General features: G+C 37.0%; 1 protein-coding gene and 1 long non-coding RNA gene across 9 annotated transcripts; one reads left to right on the forward strand and one right to left on the reverse strand.

The window, feature by feature from the left end:
* Nucleotides 1-1694: 1694 nt before the first annotated feature.
* Nucleotides 1695-11231, reverse strand: LOC111244479 (cytochrome P450 2J6-like). 6 transcript variants are annotated; one of them, XM_022791671.2, is made up of 12 exons: nucleotides 10998-11231; nucleotides 10608-10718; nucleotides 8387-8647; nucleotides 7846-7944; nucleotides 6860-6987; nucleotides 6444-6550; nucleotides 5840-6007; nucleotides 5185-5318; nucleotides 4724-4833; nucleotides 3879-4131; nucleotides 3312-3508; nucleotides 1695-2816 (listed from the first exon to the last, which is right to left on the reverse strand). In XM_022791671.2, the coding sequence occupies exons 3-12, from the start codon at nucleotides 8566-8568 to the stop codon at nucleotides 2632-2634; spliced, it is 1563 nt and encodes a 520-aa protein (XP_022647406.1). In that variant the 5' UTR covers nucleotides 8569-8647; nucleotides 10608-10718; nucleotides 10998-11231; the 3' UTR covers nucleotides 1695-2631. The 6 variants fall into 6 exon arrangements, with proteins under 6 accessions (XP_022647406.1, XP_086837532.1, XP_022647404.1 ...); XM_086981406.1 differs by lacking the exon at nucleotides 10998-11231 and adding an exon at nucleotides 10841-10980; XM_022791669.2 differs by lacking the exon at nucleotides 10998-11231 and adding an exon at nucleotides 10837-10977.
* LOC111244485 (uncharacterized) lies at nucleotides 11004-16025 on the forward strand. Of its 3 annotated transcripts, XR_015322150.1 has the most exons (4): nucleotides 11004-11142; nucleotides 11493-11594; nucleotides 12819-14799; nucleotides 15097-16025. It is a non-coding gene; the product is annotated as an uncharacterized LOC111244485 (long non-coding RNA). The 3 variants fall into 3 exon arrangements; XR_015322151.1 differs by having other exon boundaries at nucleotides 11493-11603; nucleotides 12819-16025; XR_002670898.2 differs by having other exon boundaries at nucleotides 12819-16025.
* Nucleotides 16026-17505: the final 1480 nt, after the last annotated feature.

Here is a 17505-nt window from a genome sequence, read left to right on the forward strand (position 1 = left end):
TATTGCCTCAAAGAAGACGCGTGTCTACCATTGTGAAATAATTATCTATTAGTCAAATAGGAAATATATCGTACACATATTTCTACTATATATAGCAAAATCATTATTGTGCCAACTAAAGCTTTTTCTAAAAGCTATAGAATTCATGAACTATACAATATTAAGCACGGGCCGCACCATGAAAATAAAATGGAACAAAATGTGTACAAATAAGAACCCTTAGGTCGTTTTGGGTCTTGTAGTCAGTGCATTAACCAGCTGGACGAACATTCGATATGTACGGTGTTCACGCGTTGTCTTGAACGCGACGAAGTAATCGAATTAATATAGAAAATGTAATTGGAAATGTGAGCCCAGCAGAGTCGTTTCCAATAACCTTCTGAGCCCTTTTATTAGATGAATAACTGGCAGCTCGGATTAGACCATTTTGTTACCTGGACAGATATAGAATTTAAATAGGTAATTGATTGAAGGAAGTGACCTAATTTGCCATTTCACTAATTGTTAAAAGGTTCTTTCGAGTTATCATAATTTCCGGGTTATAGCTACAGAATGAATAAGCTTCCACTCGGCGTACTATAGTCATTTCACTGTGATTCTTCCTCTCACCAGAACATTACAGCGGGTACAATATATAATACAAGTTTGGTAAGAAATACCAATGAAGTTTATTGATCTCCCTTACGAGTTATCATAATTTCAAGATTTCGTTGATTTTATCCAATGACGAGCAAAAACTATTACTAGCTAGCAGCAACTGGTACCTGCATTTGAATGGTTCTTTTTAACTACCGCACACACAGAGGGAGATACAATGGAGCGAAGATTGTTTGACATCGTTTAAACCAAGATAAGAATAATACTGACACTGACAGCTTTTAGGATTCTGTATATTTACCTGTCCGCTAGCTTAAAATATCCTAAATAAATAGGGTGGATGCCAAATGATCTTCGTGTATGTGGCCAAATTAGAGAAACTAGAAAAATAGGAATGGAATATCCACATTGAAACGTTCTATTTATGAAGCAAGGTGCCTTTTGGTGAAATATTGGTGCCAATGAAAATAGTATTTGCAAAAGAATCATATTAAGGAAACGGCAATATTGTTAGAAGCCAAAGACGACGAAAGGCACGTTAAGCCTATAGAACCATAAAACATTTTCGATCTTGCTATGGCGCACCACTTATAATATATTAAATGCTAGGTTTTTCATCGCTGTTGGTTTACAAGAACGACGTGCTCTATAAAATGACGCATTTGTGCAGATACTAGTGAGTCGTTACAGCATTATGAAGCCGTGTTGTTGGTGAAGATACAGTATCGGTCAACTCGCAAATATCCAAGGGAACTTCTTAAATTTTAACGGGATAGTTTTTTAGTAATCGATTCGATTAAATGTATAAGAGATACGTGTCTAAAAAGACGGTGACAGTGCATACGATAATGGCTTAATCTTTTAGTAGTTAAGAATAAATGCTTAGGTATGAAAAACCTCAGAAGCCTCATAATGTACTATATAACACCTAACTGTTTGCTGTAAAACGCAATAGTGTAGCTTTTGAGAATGACTGGATTAAGTGGCATTTTATACGAGCGTAAAACTATTATAAATAGGAAAGAGGCAAGTGAGTCCGCTCTAACTAGCGAAAACTTGTAAATACGCACTACAGTAAAAGACGAAACCTCAGCGAATGAGTGAATTTAATGTCATGGGTATATCTTTATTAAGAAAAAAAGTTTTATTTAAAGTAGGTATTTCTTTGCGAGAACCACGAATTTGGCTATACTAAAACTAATGTAGTGATATAAAGACAGTTGTTTCCTAAACTGTAAACGGAGGATCATAGCATAGATGTGGCCGTAAGAAGTTCTGAAGTACAGTGTAGTAGATATACAGAAAAACTCCTGGTTTAAGTTTCCTTTGGGCTAAGATTTGGCTGCGTTTGTTTGCCATATAGACCTTTCCTCACCAGCATTGAGGCTCCAATTTATATATATATATATATAAATCGGGTAATCGATCCTACACTGTTTTCAACCATTACATATCGCTTAGACAAAGAAGTATAGAATCTATCTGTATATGTTTCTTGTCACATAACAGCTTTATTCCACGTCTCCTTTTTCTTTATCATGCGAACGTGAGTCATGTTAATTAATATAGTTTTATGAAGTGTATATCTGTCAACCAGTTTCTGAAGTTTTAGGTAGCAACTTTTATTTTGCCGATTCACTTTTTGTGAATCTCGTCAAGATATAATCCTGCATTTGCCATCGTTTGCCTCAGTTTTTTTTAAAATTCTTCTCTCAACATCCATTGGAAGATACAGTTTGCTATGTTTATAAGTATTTACTAAGGGACGTACGGAGAAGGAAGTTCACTGAAAGTTACTGTCAAAAAAGGTCGAACTCAAGTTAACCTATTATGTTTTTACGTGTCAACACTGTACTCTTTAAAATGTCAATGTACTAAATATTATTTATTTAAATACTATTCTGTTTGTATAGCATATAATGTAGCTCTTTAGAGCTACGTTATATACTATGCATCGTTTGGTAGTAGTTTTTCACAGAAATGTCATTACTATTGTTGTCAGAGGAGCAGAGTGGATAGTAACGAATCTTGCCATTATTGCGTGACCCTTCTTTGGAAGAGAATACTTTGCGAAACCGGTCGCAAGGAGACGCCTACCACTTCGGCAAACGAAACCTTTTTTCCGGGCGGTGGGTAGACATGAAATTTTTGAAGGATTGATACGAAATAGATAAACACTTCCATTTTAGCGATAACTTCACCTGGACACGCGCGCTTGCCTAGGTTGGCAAACCCGGAAGAAAAGCCATAGAATGTTAGGAATTAGATAGCTATCAATCATTAATGTATCAGTATTTTCAACAGTAACAGCATCATACTATCCATTCTATAAAAGCTAACTATATTCACTGGAAGTACCATAGAGATGAAAATTCAGTGAAAACTACTTTCAAAAGGGTTAAGCTATTCTAGATATGATACCTATTATATATATAAAAACATAGAAACACCTCTGCATAGATTATCTTACGCAAGATACTCATCGTAAGTTTTGGAGCAATTAAGCGGGCATCCAAAAGAAAAATTCGAAGACTACGTTTGCGATACACGTGTGTCGCGATACGATGCAACGGCAAAAATAAGTCGTTCTACTAATACCAGTGATATACGATATCAATCGATCTACAAGTAGTAACTGTAGTTACCATTTTCTAATGATTTAAAAAAAGTACGTATACATATAAGAACTCAACCTACACATATATATTTCTTACCGTAAGAAAACGGGACGAGATGCTCAGGTTTATGAACTTTCAGTTCGCCGCTCTCGGATCTTTTGAGAAAGCGTTCGGGACGGTATTCATCAGGTTGATCCCAAAAGTTCTTGTCGTTGTGAATAGACCAAATGCATGAGATCACAATCGATCCCTTGGGAATGCGGTAACCTTTGACATAGGTTTCCTCCGTCGACCTGCCGGAATGAAATGCTAGAATAAATCCTAGTACAAAATGAGAAAGTTTAATCTTTATTCACACGTGGCATGATCAATATATTCCATTCGACAGAAACTTTTTGAAGGTTCATTTTAATCGTGCCGTCAGTAATGAATCTTGCGTAGATATGGTATCGAATGAACTGGTGATACTGGTATGATTTTGTTGATTCGAACTTCTATTATATCGGTATAACACTGGTAAATTTTTGTTGCCATTGTAACAACTATATTTTCATGATTTAGCTAAGATTCTCACAGATAATTTGTGTATATATTAAATGGCTATCGGTGCAATGTGGGTTAGCTAGTCTACTAAAACTTGCTAAAATTATCGCGCATGCTTACTTGCGTAGAATATTGATTGGATTGATAGGCTTCCAACGGAAGAGTTCCCAAATAACGGCCATTGTGTAAGGCATGCTTCGATTGTCGTCCCACGTTGGCTTACGATCGCCAATCACTTGATCGATCTCTGCTTGGACTTTTACTCGGATATCAGGATGCGCTGCACAGACTAAAAGGAGCCAGTCAATGGTTGTTCGAACTGTCTCTGAACCCGCGCCGAAGAATGAGGCTACATTTCCAATCAAGACATTTCCTAGGATTGAAAAACAAAACAAATATCAAATCAGTTCACAAAACGAACAGTTCACATTGTCTAATTTGTGGGCACGGGTGCAGAAAGTGTTTCAGTTCTAGGAAAAGACGAACTCTTATTTTGCAACCCCCAAAATTGCATTTATACAGATCAGTGTATATGCAAAATAGACCCCTTTTTGCTGGATCTTTCGAATCAGATTTAAAACAACTTAATTTCTCATGTCGTCTAGTGAGAAACTACGATGGGAGACAAATGTCGCCGTTGTAATTGAAGTAGTCAATTGAAGGAGTAGTAACTCGAATTGGCCTGGAGCTCCATCAAAGTCTAGATAGCGTCTAAGAAGTGCTTTCGTATGTTCCATCTGTATGAAACTTTTGAGATAAAAAATCTGTTGGTCTAGTTTAGCGCTGGTGGTCTGGAAGATGTGTATACTATGATAAAAATTTATGCTTTCACTTCTTGGAAAAACTAGGCTTATATTGAAGGTTAAATAAGTGCACACCTCAATCGATGATCACCGGGGTCGCCCACACAGTCCATTAGACTACGCTGCAAGGTAAATCTTTGAGACATAGATTAGAACACTCACTTCTGAAGGATGGTCCCTTCGTTTCGTTCTTCATCTCATGCAGGAAATAATCAATGTAATCTCGAAACATGTTATCTTTAAAGGTTTCCTCATGCTCTTTGACTCGTTTCCTGAAATACGGAAATAATAAGATGAGTCGATCCTCAATACGTTCTCTATTCTAATAACTTCACTTATAGATAATATATTTGTATAATATATATTAAAAATCCTTTGGGTCAGTGGAGTCTCTCCTATTTATCCACGATCAGGCCTGGAACCACATAAATGTGTACTTCTTTGTCATACATCTTCTAGCAAAAGTTATTATTTTTATATTTAGAAGTAATTTTTGACGTTGTTTGTTGCGTTACTTCTTAAGAATCAGAAAAAAACTGAATTAAATTAAGTTCAATAACGCCTTTATTTTCGCAAAAAGGGGAGTGAAATGCAAATCCATCATATGTCTAAAAAAGACTCACTCGCAGAAAGCCTCTCGTTGAATAAGAGCTTCGCGAAGTTTGTTGCATGACCCCCACTTTAGCCAGAGGGCAATCTTTTTTAGCCACGGCATGTAGTGAATGTAAGTTACCTGTCCAGCACGACGGGGAATCTCCTGAAAATTGTAGGTAATCATGAGTAATCATGTTCTGATGCGAATTTGTTAAAGTGAATTACTGTGTTATCAAAATTTAACTATGTCTATGGTTCGAGCTTTACGTCCGGTACTGCCGTCGGATGGTTAACTTCCAACACAAAACGAACTGTGTCTACGTTCGGTTTCGCCACTATCACGTGTCCCTCAAGTTTGGCAGGCGAACACGCCACTTATTATAACGTCATAATGAGACAAATTTCGGATTATAAGACGAGACCTCATAATGCAGTACCGTGCTTTAAACTTTTATTTTCTTTCGTAGCAGTGTTCCACATAATTAGGATCCACATTATATATATACAGTTTCTCAATAATTTATCGCTCTTTACATTAAAAACTATTATCAATATGTTAGTTGCACAGTCCAATATTTTAATCTTAAGTAGGCTTTGAGCAACTTATTAATTGGTGATTAATTGAACAATGCGCATGTGGTAATCTATTTTTATTAGTTGTAGGATGAGTTCAAATAATATTACCATAATAAGATTATCGAGCATTATTCGGTCCGGATCGTCATATTCAAAACGCTTGCCAAAGGTCAGTGAAGAGATGATATTTGACATTGACGGAATTAGCAAAATTGTCGGTTCAAACGGCGTGTTCAGATGTTTGTCGATCTCCATAAGAAGATGTGAAACCTCCAGCTGAGCAGCATATTCAAAAGAGAGCACCAAACATGAAAGCGAATCTTAAATAGATTAACGATGAATGCATCTGAGCCTTTTAATAGATGCAACAAAGTTCCCCATTATAAAGTACATCTATTTTTGATGAAGAGGCTAATAGCTCATCGCAGTTGCTATAAAGATGCACGACGTCGTTACTTGATGTCTTTCTTTATAAAGTTTTTCTGCGGTAAGCTCCTTTAAGGGGATCGATATATTTACCTGTCTTGACGATATTTATTTTGAGATTCAATCTATGTCCATATAACAAAAAAAATATAATTCGAATTGTATTTTTATTTTTTTTTACGGAACATATTATTTTTGTAATTGGTGCTAAACTACGATTCACTGCGCGTCTTTTTCCGAATACGCACAGCCTCTGCTACATATGTATATATGTATTGATATATACCTGAATATGATGTTCGAGTGTTTTTTCAGTGAAAGCAAAACTCTTAAAGAGCTGAAGAGCATACCGCCTTTGTTCCTGCCAAAAAGGTCCATTCATTGTCATCAGATCTGGAGAGCAGAAATTGAATATATATATATATATATATATATATATATATATATATATATATATATAAATTTAGTCCTTTATGTGACCTAAATGATAGTGAATAATGCATTTAACTCTTTTTTTTTTTATAGCAATTAAGTAATTTCAGTGCTTCGGCCAATCATTGCCAATTAGATAACACTGCCGAATAAAACTTAAAGCCGTACCTACAAATGTTGAAACAGATTACTAACTTTGCCGAACAATATACACGTCTTTAATATTGATCATTATAAATGTGACACAACGAATTCCATAGTGGCACTTACTCATAGACTCCTGGTAAATGGCAAACGGTATTTCGGGGGGGCGTTCAAGGGCGACGTCTTTATTAAACACTTCTTTCATCGTCTGGAAGTCGGCCAAGCAGACAACGTAACGCGAGCCGAAGTATAGTCTGTTCATTGGGGATTTAAAGAAAACATTCTTTTTAGCTCTTCTGTATGCAGCAGGTGTTTGCTGTACTAACACCCGTACGTTACCACTAATAGGGTCTAGGGAAAATCATATGAAACCCGCCCCACTTTGGATTTGAGATGAGATAAGCTGATCTGCCTGCTCGAACCGAATGTGAGCTACACAAATAATACTTCTTAATAATAAATATTATATGTTTGTTACCAATATTGTAGAGAAACCTCAAAAGTGAGTCATGGACTAGAGAAAAACAAGTATATTTTTTATGGCATGTAATATTTTTCACCAACAGCTCAAAGATTACATGCCACATAAACCAAGTTTCACATGTAAAATATTTCCGTGGTATCGTGGGATTCACGCCCACTAAAAGTCCAAACCGCGCTCCCTGTAACTACTGATCTAAAAACAGGGATTGGTATCCACAAAAAGTAAGCACTATTTTTAGACTGTGGCATAGAAGGATTGCAGCACAGCGCAGATTTATTTGTAGTCCTCTGGCATCGGACAGCATGATGACGTTCCGTACCAAAAAAAATACAAGTAGGTAGCATTTTTAGAAATCGGAAAGCTCTTTTCAATGCATAGGTCTGGTTTTAAGACAAAGAGTAAAAATAAATAGTGTATTTTCATAGGCAAACTTGGGACACAAGTCACCTTTGCATATACTAATACTTGTAACAACATCTGGCATGCACCTATCTATATACGTGCACTATATAAGGGTAAAGAGATTCTTACAAATAAGTTGTCTAGAGCGAATATTTTTGCATCTTTAGGAGGCGAATGTACATTAGTACAGTAAATAAATTTGGCAGTTTCTTTAAAGTCAACCAACTTAGCTGAATTCGGGGTTTTTGTCACTGTAGAATCAGGTAGAACCAGCTGTATACGGCATTTGCTACAGGGAACAAGAGTATATGAACCGGTTCTAACTCTGAAATTTATTATGGAAAATACATGAGTCTCATTCGTTTTGTTTTTAAGTCGGACCTGTTCTGTGTAAGCAAACTTTTAATTACTTACAGACTAAAACATGAATAGTGTGTATGTAATATGATGTTTATCATCTCAAGACCAGATCATGTTTACCGAATTTACCTTCCCAGTGTTTTGATCTGCGTTTGCGTCTAAACCTCAAATCACAAATTATCGATCTATATTAGAAAGGATCGCAAAACATACCCGTCTACGCAAACTTGCGCGCACTCTGAGTTTTCATGGTTGAAGTGCCTCGATAATCCCTAATGGAGACGTTGCGATGCCAAAATTATTAGGTTTGACACGAATAGGAAGTGCCTTTCAAGCTACGAAGTTCTTCAGCCATATCTAAGAACAACTGTGAACTCTCCTATCTGATATACTGCGCAATCACTCACCCGAAAATGGATCCATATTTTCGACGAAGTTCATCCAGATGCCTGGGCGGGTCTTTGGTTAGGAAGGGCAAATAGCCGACAAACGGATACCAGCAAATAGGACCTGGTGGAAGTCGGGTAAAGAATCGACGGTACACATAGATCCCGAGCAGGACCGACAGGAAGAGTACTAACTCGAACATCGCGATTCTTTCTAGATGCCTCTACAAGAGGTTATCCATTCTTACATAGGCCAAGTGTTTGCGCATTAGAAATTGATTCCTTAAAGCACATACGAATATAAATCAATACTTTAACCAGTTACCACTACCCTTCAAGTAAAAGCTCTCTTACTAGGATAGCAAAATTAGTAAGGCGTCGCAAAGCTGAAATACTGTTAAATGTTCATTAACTAAATTCAATTGAATATCATAGCAAGTAATTAAGTAGCTGCTAAAGCAGGACTAAGTTGATCAACAAGACATTTCAACAGAAGTGAATGTACACAGCTTGGCTGAATGATTACTCTCTATGAGACAGAACGTAAATGTTGCACTCAAAATATGAAGGTATCAGCAAAATAACTAGTACCGCTGAAGTTGTACCTGGGTAGGGCATAAGGCCTATAACCAACAGAGGTATTACAAAAAGAGATTCTAGAAAGTGGAGCGTCAATTTGCTTTGTTTGATTTTTCATTATCGCGTGACAGGCTATCTTAAGTGGTCTTGATTGAGAACCAACAGCCAAAAATATTCTCGTGCCGATAGCGCGGACTGTCTGAAAAGCTTACGAAAGTTATGAAAGACTTTCAAAAAAGTCCACACGCCCTGTATGATTCCATTTCCACTGTTGCTAGTCAGATAATTTGCCCCTGTCTAGTTACTAAAGTGCTTCTATGAGCAGGTGGCTCTGCAGCGTATTTTGCCCAAAAGGTTTTTAGTAAAAATGTTTGTCAAATTATTTGTTTGTCAAACAACACCTTGGTGAAATTAACCAGTTTCAAGGCCGCACAATTATATTTTGATAACAGAAGGTAAATGATATGGTTGCTTGCCAGGTAAGAATTGATCTCAGATGCATTTTTTTTTGTCTGGATGACGCGAACTAGCACGCGTTTTACGTTATCAAAGAAAGCGCTTTCAGACGCTTCTAATCAACTAACTATTTAAACTATAAAGGTACAACATTGTAAGTACTTATCCATACGCGTATTGAATGTACGCCAAGTGTTTAAGTGAAAATGTCTCACGACGAAAAGCCGTTAAATGGATTCGATGTATCATGAAAATACAAAAATTAATGTAATTAAATTGAAGCAATCGTTACCATAGTGGCGTCATTTAAGAACACTGCCCAAGGTTAAATTCTAGCTGAGTAAACATATTGTATTGGCAAATTTTCATAGACAGTCGATGTTAATATACCGACGACAATGAGCAACCGAAGTCTAAATATTTTTTAACTCTATCACAAAAAACATTTTCAAGCTCAAGTAGCGTCCTGTAAGTCCGTTATAGTAAATAAGTTATATAAGTCCATTATAGTAAATAACTCAATCGCGTTAGATAATATCCATACTACAGATTAAATACAAGCAAATAAATGAAGATTTTCGAATAAGTTTGGTGACGCCCAAGCTCCAATAAACTATGTTTCTTTTTAGACACTTAGATTATATGAAATATTTCCGCTCAAAGGCAATTAAATCAATTGGTTCGGTCAATCATTTGAAAGCGCACGTTTAAACTGATTTATGAATATTATTCATTATCCTAAATAGGGCCCATTTGTATGAGTTCTATAACTTTAACCGTAGTTGCGTCTACCCCTCTCGATTGCCGGACATCACTGTTTATTTTGGTACAAAACTGAAGTACAAAAACATAGTTTTTTTGTGCTGTTAGAAGGAGGCCATCAGTTGTCTATTGCAGCAATGCTTAACTGAATATGGAGTCTAAAAGATTTGCTTAGTATCATTAATTGACTGTAAAATATTTATCCAATAGCTTTTAAGTGTACGTTTGAATGTTCACATGTAAACTAAAAGAAACTACCACAATTTTGGTAACGAAATATAAGCCCCGATAAACAACCTAATAGATTTCATCCGAACAACCTTGCGTTTTGTGTGCACTATTTTCATGCATGTTATTTATTCTTCATATATAGCTTATTGTAAACGCTATAATTATCATCATTAAAACATTATTAAAAAGATACAGGCTAACGTCAGTCACTTACCGATGATCGAAAGTTCCTAGAAGAATTATATTCTAATTAGTCACCATTCGATTTTGACAACAGCACCGTGTCAGTAAGTCAATCAAGTGATTGCATAGTCCGGAAGTAAATCTGTAATCAAGCCGTACTTATATAAAATCTAGAAACAATTTACCACTGCTTCCACTACCGCCTTGAACTATTTTTTCCAGTTTTTATACATGCAGCTTTTTTACCCAAACTACGGTACATGCGTTCATAGGGAAGTTGCGGTTTTCTAGTAGTCTCTGCACGTATTACGACACTTTGCCACTATTTTAGTAATATTAACATCTCAGCGACTTTTGCTTAAGGCTGCCTGCGTACAGCGCCCCTAACAAAGACGAGTTTCTCCTGTCAAATGGCCAACACCTTATCAAGGCAGACACAACGTCAATGGAGCGGCTCAAAATGGTGAAACTACACGGAACGGACGACGGCAAAAGGCGACTCCCGTGTCTACCAGTGCAATTTGTTAAAAGCCAAAAGACGGCATAGATGTCTGCATACAATGCATGTAAGTTAAAATAGAAAGAAAACGTTAGCTGTGGCGATCATAAGATATTTTCATCGCTTCTGTTTTGCTTGACAGGCAGTCAGCATTCTGATAATTGGTCCGATTTCAAATGATGTGATTGAAAATGCTTAAGTACTGTGTACCTCAACGTCTGCCGCGCATGCGTTTGTTCCCCTGTGTTTCGTTCAAACAAAATAAATGTAGTGAGGCGCTGTCATAAATAAATTCGTCCATAACAGAATAGTGGAGGAGAGGACCTTGTGTTCAACTGGCTTACACGCATACAGATGAATTCGCTAAGTCTCAAAGCTGGTGCTCTTCATAATATGGCCTTACTTTGCTTCTTATAGGTTACTAAGCGAAACCTGCAATGGCTTTGCCTTTTCTTCTAAAAGGAGGCCGCGAGTGTTTGCCTGATGCGGCCGTGTCACCTGGCGGCCAAGGACTTGATGGTAATCTACGTATGTTCTAGCTATAGTCTGTCTATTTTATTGTGAGTTTGAATACGCACGGGGCATTGTTTCATGAATAGTTGTTTCCGTGCATGCAGTAGTGCGAACAGAATCTCTTGGGCTATGAGAAATGTGTAGGTCTGCGAATGACTTGAAAGTAATTGATTTTTTTCTATATGATCATTATAGTTGTTAATATATCTTTTCCTTTTCTGTTCGAATCGATTCAACAAGTTCTGTTAAGCTACAGTCATAAAATGATCACAAATATGTTTTAAGAAAAAAATCTATTATTCGTCCAACTGTTCTAATTAAAACAAAACACAATAGAAGAGCTCTACAAAACGTTCTAGACTTGCTCTGGACCCGTCATACGCCTGACAATAATAATGGCATTGGCTTGAAGGGTCATTACCGTTACAGAGCACATGATTAACGACAGTAGTTCATGACGAACAACCCAAAATGCTACCAGAGTACTAGCGGATTATGCTGTATCACACACACACATTTACAGCCTTAGCACGAAACTTGAAACAGGCGCTTTTCATCAGACAAATGACAAGGCTCCGGGAGAATGGTGCACACTTTTTAAAATTGTACTTGCTTTCCAGCGTTGATAAAGTACGCTTATTTGAAAAAAAAATCAAACATAAAACTAACGCAAAAAGCTAAGAGAAATAAGATGTAACGATAGAATTCCACAGCGAATTGTACAATGGGTGGATCTTGCCTGCTGTCTTCCATTCAGCCAGATTTGTCTCGTTAGGTTAAATACGAGGGTTGAACTACCCTAGAGATTTTCTCTAACATTTGAGATATGTTTTCCTGATTATTACTTCGGAATGGCGGTGTAAGTTCCCTAAATTTAAGTCTTAAAACCTCACCTGCGTGAACTCTCAGAAAGCCATTAGAAACTTGACAGGAATCGTTCTGACCGAACAAAATCTAACAACTCTAATAAGAATAAGCAGTCAATATTAATTTTGCGTTTTCACAACATTATGTTTGTGTGAATCAGATATTCAATGCCGGCCACCGATTTACTGGAAACAGCATGCTTTTGTATGTTAATATATGGCGTTCCCAATATAACATTAGTTACCGAATAACTAAGAAAGTTGTTACACAGAGCTCACGAAACTGATAAGAAATGATACCGCGAGTATTCCACACATGCTTAAAAAAAAAACAAACCTATTTGTTTTGTCTTTTTTTTTTAAGGTTAAGGGCAGATGCATTATGCAGGCCAGGCACTGAATTGTGTTTCGTCCAGTACTGCGGGACTCTCACCCACTAAACCCTGGACCTCCTTATCAGCTTGGATCATGGTTCGGGATATGTTTGATATTACTTCGAAACCATGACTTGCAGGAACGGTCATTTCATCATCCTTCCCTTTGAACCGTTCCAGTCCACCCTCCGTTCTGGCTTTCCTCTTGACCAGGTACTCTAGGTCTCAAGGGGAACCGTGCTCCCTGTTCTCCTGTTAATTCCAATTGTACTGCGTCGGTCCCATGATTGTTTCGGGCCTGCCCTTCTGCTATTCTCTTACGTCTCGTCCTTTCTAGTTGTTCCTTTCTTTTCATAACATCGTCAAAGAAAGCCGTAACTTTGGCCCAGTTCGTCCTGTCTTTTGTCATCATATCCACCATTTCCTTAGTACTGCCCTTTGCTACGACCCTTCTGTGTACCTGCTTGTCTCTGACCGCTTTAAGTACCTGACAGTGAAGAAGAGTATGTTCTACTCCGTCCTTCATGCCCGACACGCAGAGTACACATATGTCTGCTTAAATTTATGTTGCTTTGTGTTGCATATGCGATCCGGTGATGGCGTGGCCGACGACGATGAGGCTGAAGAGTTCGTAAAATAAAAAGGAATGCCGTGGGATTGCGCTTAAAAATGGCTCGAAGTATCTGTGATTTTGGATCGTGGCGCCACGAACTAACAGCCCTCAGTATTCGGGTTGATACATTGTCGAACCATATCAATGTTTCAGAGTTTACCTATTTCCTTGAATAGATAATACTTAGCCGCTCGCAGCCATGATTTCCTCATGTCTATTACGCAACACAGCAACATATTCAATGAGTAAAAGATGGCGACGATGTTAAAATCTATGATACATTTGGATATAATTGGCGACTTTTGATCAATCCCGTCGACCGCGTCAAGTTTCAAGGAGGTCAACTTTGATTTCGGCGTAAGAAATTGAGCAGACTCAGAATAGACGTCCCTTATACCCTGCGCAAATTCTACGGCATGTACTACTTATTAAACACAATGAGCGTTTGTATGTATAGCCACTAGAGAATTAATATTACTAGAAGAGAACTATCGCCACTAAATGATTCAGATTGTTTTAGTAACACTGTAGAAATGTGTGCACGTTAAAAACAGAAAAAAATCATCATATTATTTCAAATGCCTATAGCGAATGCTCTGCTTCGCAGGCCAAAGTTATTGACTTCATCATATAATAAGCATATTATTAAATCAATAGTATTACTTATTTTCTTACATTTTGGCTGTGGTATTTCTGTGGTATTGTCGAATGCTTGAAAACAATCGAGCCACGCTATAACCGAATAGGGGAGAGCTCTTATACTATTTAGACGTTGTTGTATTTCAGATAAACAGGTATGTCGATACCACCCGGTAGTATAAGGTAAAATAAGTCAATATAGTTCTCAGATGAGAATAATTTTACGTTTTTATAATATGTTAAAGTGAATTTAATTAAGATAGATTATGCTGTACACTTAAGTTTAAGGAAAACTTCAAGTCGACTTCCATTGGATTTAGTTTTTGCGTTTTTTTTTTTAATTAACTTAAAAACTCAGAGAAAACAACACTAAATCACGGTGGCCATGCATATTAAGATCCGTGCACATTATTATATTCTAAACATACTTACTCCCATATTTCAAACATCTGTAGGAATAGTATTTCAGATACTTCTCCAACTGTCAACAAAACATATTTGTATGGAAGATATAACAGGAGACCGTTCACTGGCCAATAGTGCAGCACGTACTACGCAGTGGATAAGTCGCCAATAACACACAGTCGCATTACTGCAAACCAAATAACCTATAAATCATTCGCAGTCGCCTTGTCCATATACGATGTGAAAGAGAACTTACCTCAATATGTATCTGTAATCGATGGCAACCAGCGAAAATGCTGAAGGGCAAATCGCAGGTAAGCCTTTGGACTTAAGCTATTACAAAGAAGTTTCTTTAGTGCGGACACAGGAACCATAAATTCTAGCTTAAGTGTTTTAACGAGCAGCCTTGACATACCAAATTAACCATAGTCCTTACAGAACTTGATGCCATTTTGAGAAACGCGGAACGCTTACAAGCAGTTCACAGAGTACAATATGCTAATGTAGACAACAAAAAGATAAAAAGATAAAATTGTTACCTCTGGACACAACTACAGTAGAGAAAAAGTATCTCGCTTACTTTTTTCGGCTCTGTTGTTTTCTATACTCAGCTGCCGCCCATCGATATTCGAACCCCTTCGCCAGCCGGTATATCGATCTCCAGAGGAGCAATCGGTCGAGAATCGAAAGATTTAGGTTCACACAGGTGAATTACAGATTCGCACATAATGACGTGTCTGCAGCTGGCGCTTTAGGTCGCATTTCTTCATCCAGTTCGCCGAACAATAGCCCAAGTGTATGCTATGGTGAATCAATTAGTCTTCAGATACGTCGGAGGTTGCTTTTCGCACGAAACAAACGGCGCTTACATACGCTCCTTTTGAAAGATAAATATACGCAAAGTTTAATACTGCTGAATTAACCATGCGTAAAAGCTTTTTACGAAAACAAATATAAACTAGCACCTCTTTAGTCATTTGATACTCAGATTATTCATAAAGTAACAAGTTATTACATGACTTGTTTTATCGCGCTACAGGAAAGGACATATAATTATATTACAAGTCACGTATAGCAGTCTTGACCGCGTAGAAACCTACACACCGCATTAGAAACGCTACAGAATATACGCACCCAAATATTTATTCCATTTTCTTATTAATAAAAGTACGTGGAACAATATTTTGTGGATATTTCTGTTCGATTTATATTGTACACTCAATATTTACGTAGGAAGTTATTTTCAAAGAGGTTCTAAGGGGGCTGGTTAATGGACCAATTTCGTATTTGTTGAGAAAAAAAACGATGCAAATGGTATCTAAGCAAATATTTGAATGTTTATTTTCAATATCATTAATCTATTCATCATCCGCGAACTGCCTGATTATTTTCCGCTTGAAGTAGATGTATTGTATGAAACATGTTTGCTGTATAGTTTTTGTTGAATTTGGTGTCATGATCCAGTGGAGCGCTTTCGGTAACGACTGATCCTGAGTCAAAAAGGTAAGCAGGTATGAAAAAAAAAAAAAGATTTTTAAAATACATACAATTAACACAAATATAGAGTTTCAGTTAACCTACCATCACACAGAAACTACGCCAGCGACTAGTTTACGAGTTTATGAATGTGATACGATATCTGGCCTTGGACTAGGGACATCTTTAATAATACGCAATTCCTTTCCAGTTCTTTTCTAGGTCAGTTCGCTAAATGTTATTCCTGTAGACAATCTAAATAATACAATCATTGAAAGTCCGCTGCGTTAGTGGCGTAAGACATTTATTTAAGTCTGTTTAGCCACATATGTGCTGCTTGGAAGTGCTAACACTTAAGATAAAACAAATAAGAAAAATGTGGCATAGAAAAGTATATACGTTTTTTGAATCAGGTTTGCGTATATTCGATTACATTTGATGGACCCACTAGGGCAAAGTCTATTTCGTGTGTGCCAAATGTAAGGTTCAGTCCCGACAATTGAACTTGCTTCCGCCGAGACTACTGGCCATCGTTAATACTCAAGTTTTTTTCTTCATACTTTAAACCAACCCGGATCTTCTTTTAATACTATTACATCACCATATAGCCATCAACTTACGTTATACTATGCTTGTGATTTAATGAGGATAGTGTAAATCATGTTGTTCTGCAACAGATTTTCGCATAGCATACGGGCCTCATCTAGCGAATATGACTTGCAATCAATCAATCAATATCCATGTTGCAGTCACCCGAAACTCATGGGCGAAAAAAATCTATTACTGAGATAAACTGTTCCTTTTGAGCGGTCGGTCAGTGCAGTACCAAAAAACTTCTTTGAAACGCATATAGCTATTGAGTGCTATAGAGATTATATGATTGCAACAATCCAACCTCAGGTTGCGTTTTACCTTCAAGATGAGTCGACGCATGTTACATGAACATCGAGATCGTGAGGACGTGCTGACTTTCCTGTGTCCCTGAACAATTTAATTGCCGTAAACTAATACGGCAAGCCAAGTTTAATGTTTCCTATTAAGAGACACTAAATGAAATCTAAGGTTTCTAAGATGAATTCGTTAAACTACTTCGCAATTGTACTGGTAGAAAGGAAATAGCATAAAATTTCAATAACTTAGTTGGTAGATGCTTATTTTCGGAAGAAATTTTCTATATCGATACAAATTCGTCCAGTAAAGTACGAAAATACCTATCTGTAAAAATCTGCGATTATTACCAAATACACTGTTTTTAAGCGAAGAAAAGAAACCAACAAACTGTAGCGAATAGTTTTACGAGTACATCTGATCGTTTCATGTAAGGGATTTTTAGCAGAGTATTTCTGTTTTTGCCATTTTTACATAAACAATGTGCGTGCTTTATAGTTCGCTTTGAACATCGACTAAACGTTAGATTGTTAATAGACCAATCACGAGTCTTGAAATAATGGACGAAAAAACACATCCAAATTGAGGATATCACCTGTAGAGCATACTGAGTAAACAAAAGCTAGATAGAAGTTAGAAAGGTCTAAACTGTTGCC

This window comes from Varroa destructor, unplaced genomic scaffold (assembly GCF_002443255.2).
Source record: "Varroa destructor unplaced genomic scaffold, Vdes_3.0 BEIS01000002.1, whole genome shotgun sequence".
Lineage (NCBI taxonomy): Eukaryota > Metazoa > Arthropoda > Arachnida > Mesostigmata > Varroidae > Varroa > Varroa destructor.

Bases quoted from the DNA above. Each gene is read 5' to 3' on its own strand.
- LOC111244479 (XM_022791671.2), bottom strand. From the start codon at position 8,568: ATGTTCGAGTTAGTACTCTTCCTGTCGGTCCTGCTCGGGATCTATGTG. The intron at 6,008-6,443 runs GTATATATCAAT...TATGCTGCTCAG, and splicing joins CACTCGAACATCATATTCAG to CTGGAGGTTTCACATCTTCT. The intron at 2,817-3,311 runs GTAAGAAATATA...TTGCCAACCTAG, and splicing joins TCTCGTCCCGTTTTCTTACG to GCAAGCGCGCGTGTCCAGGT.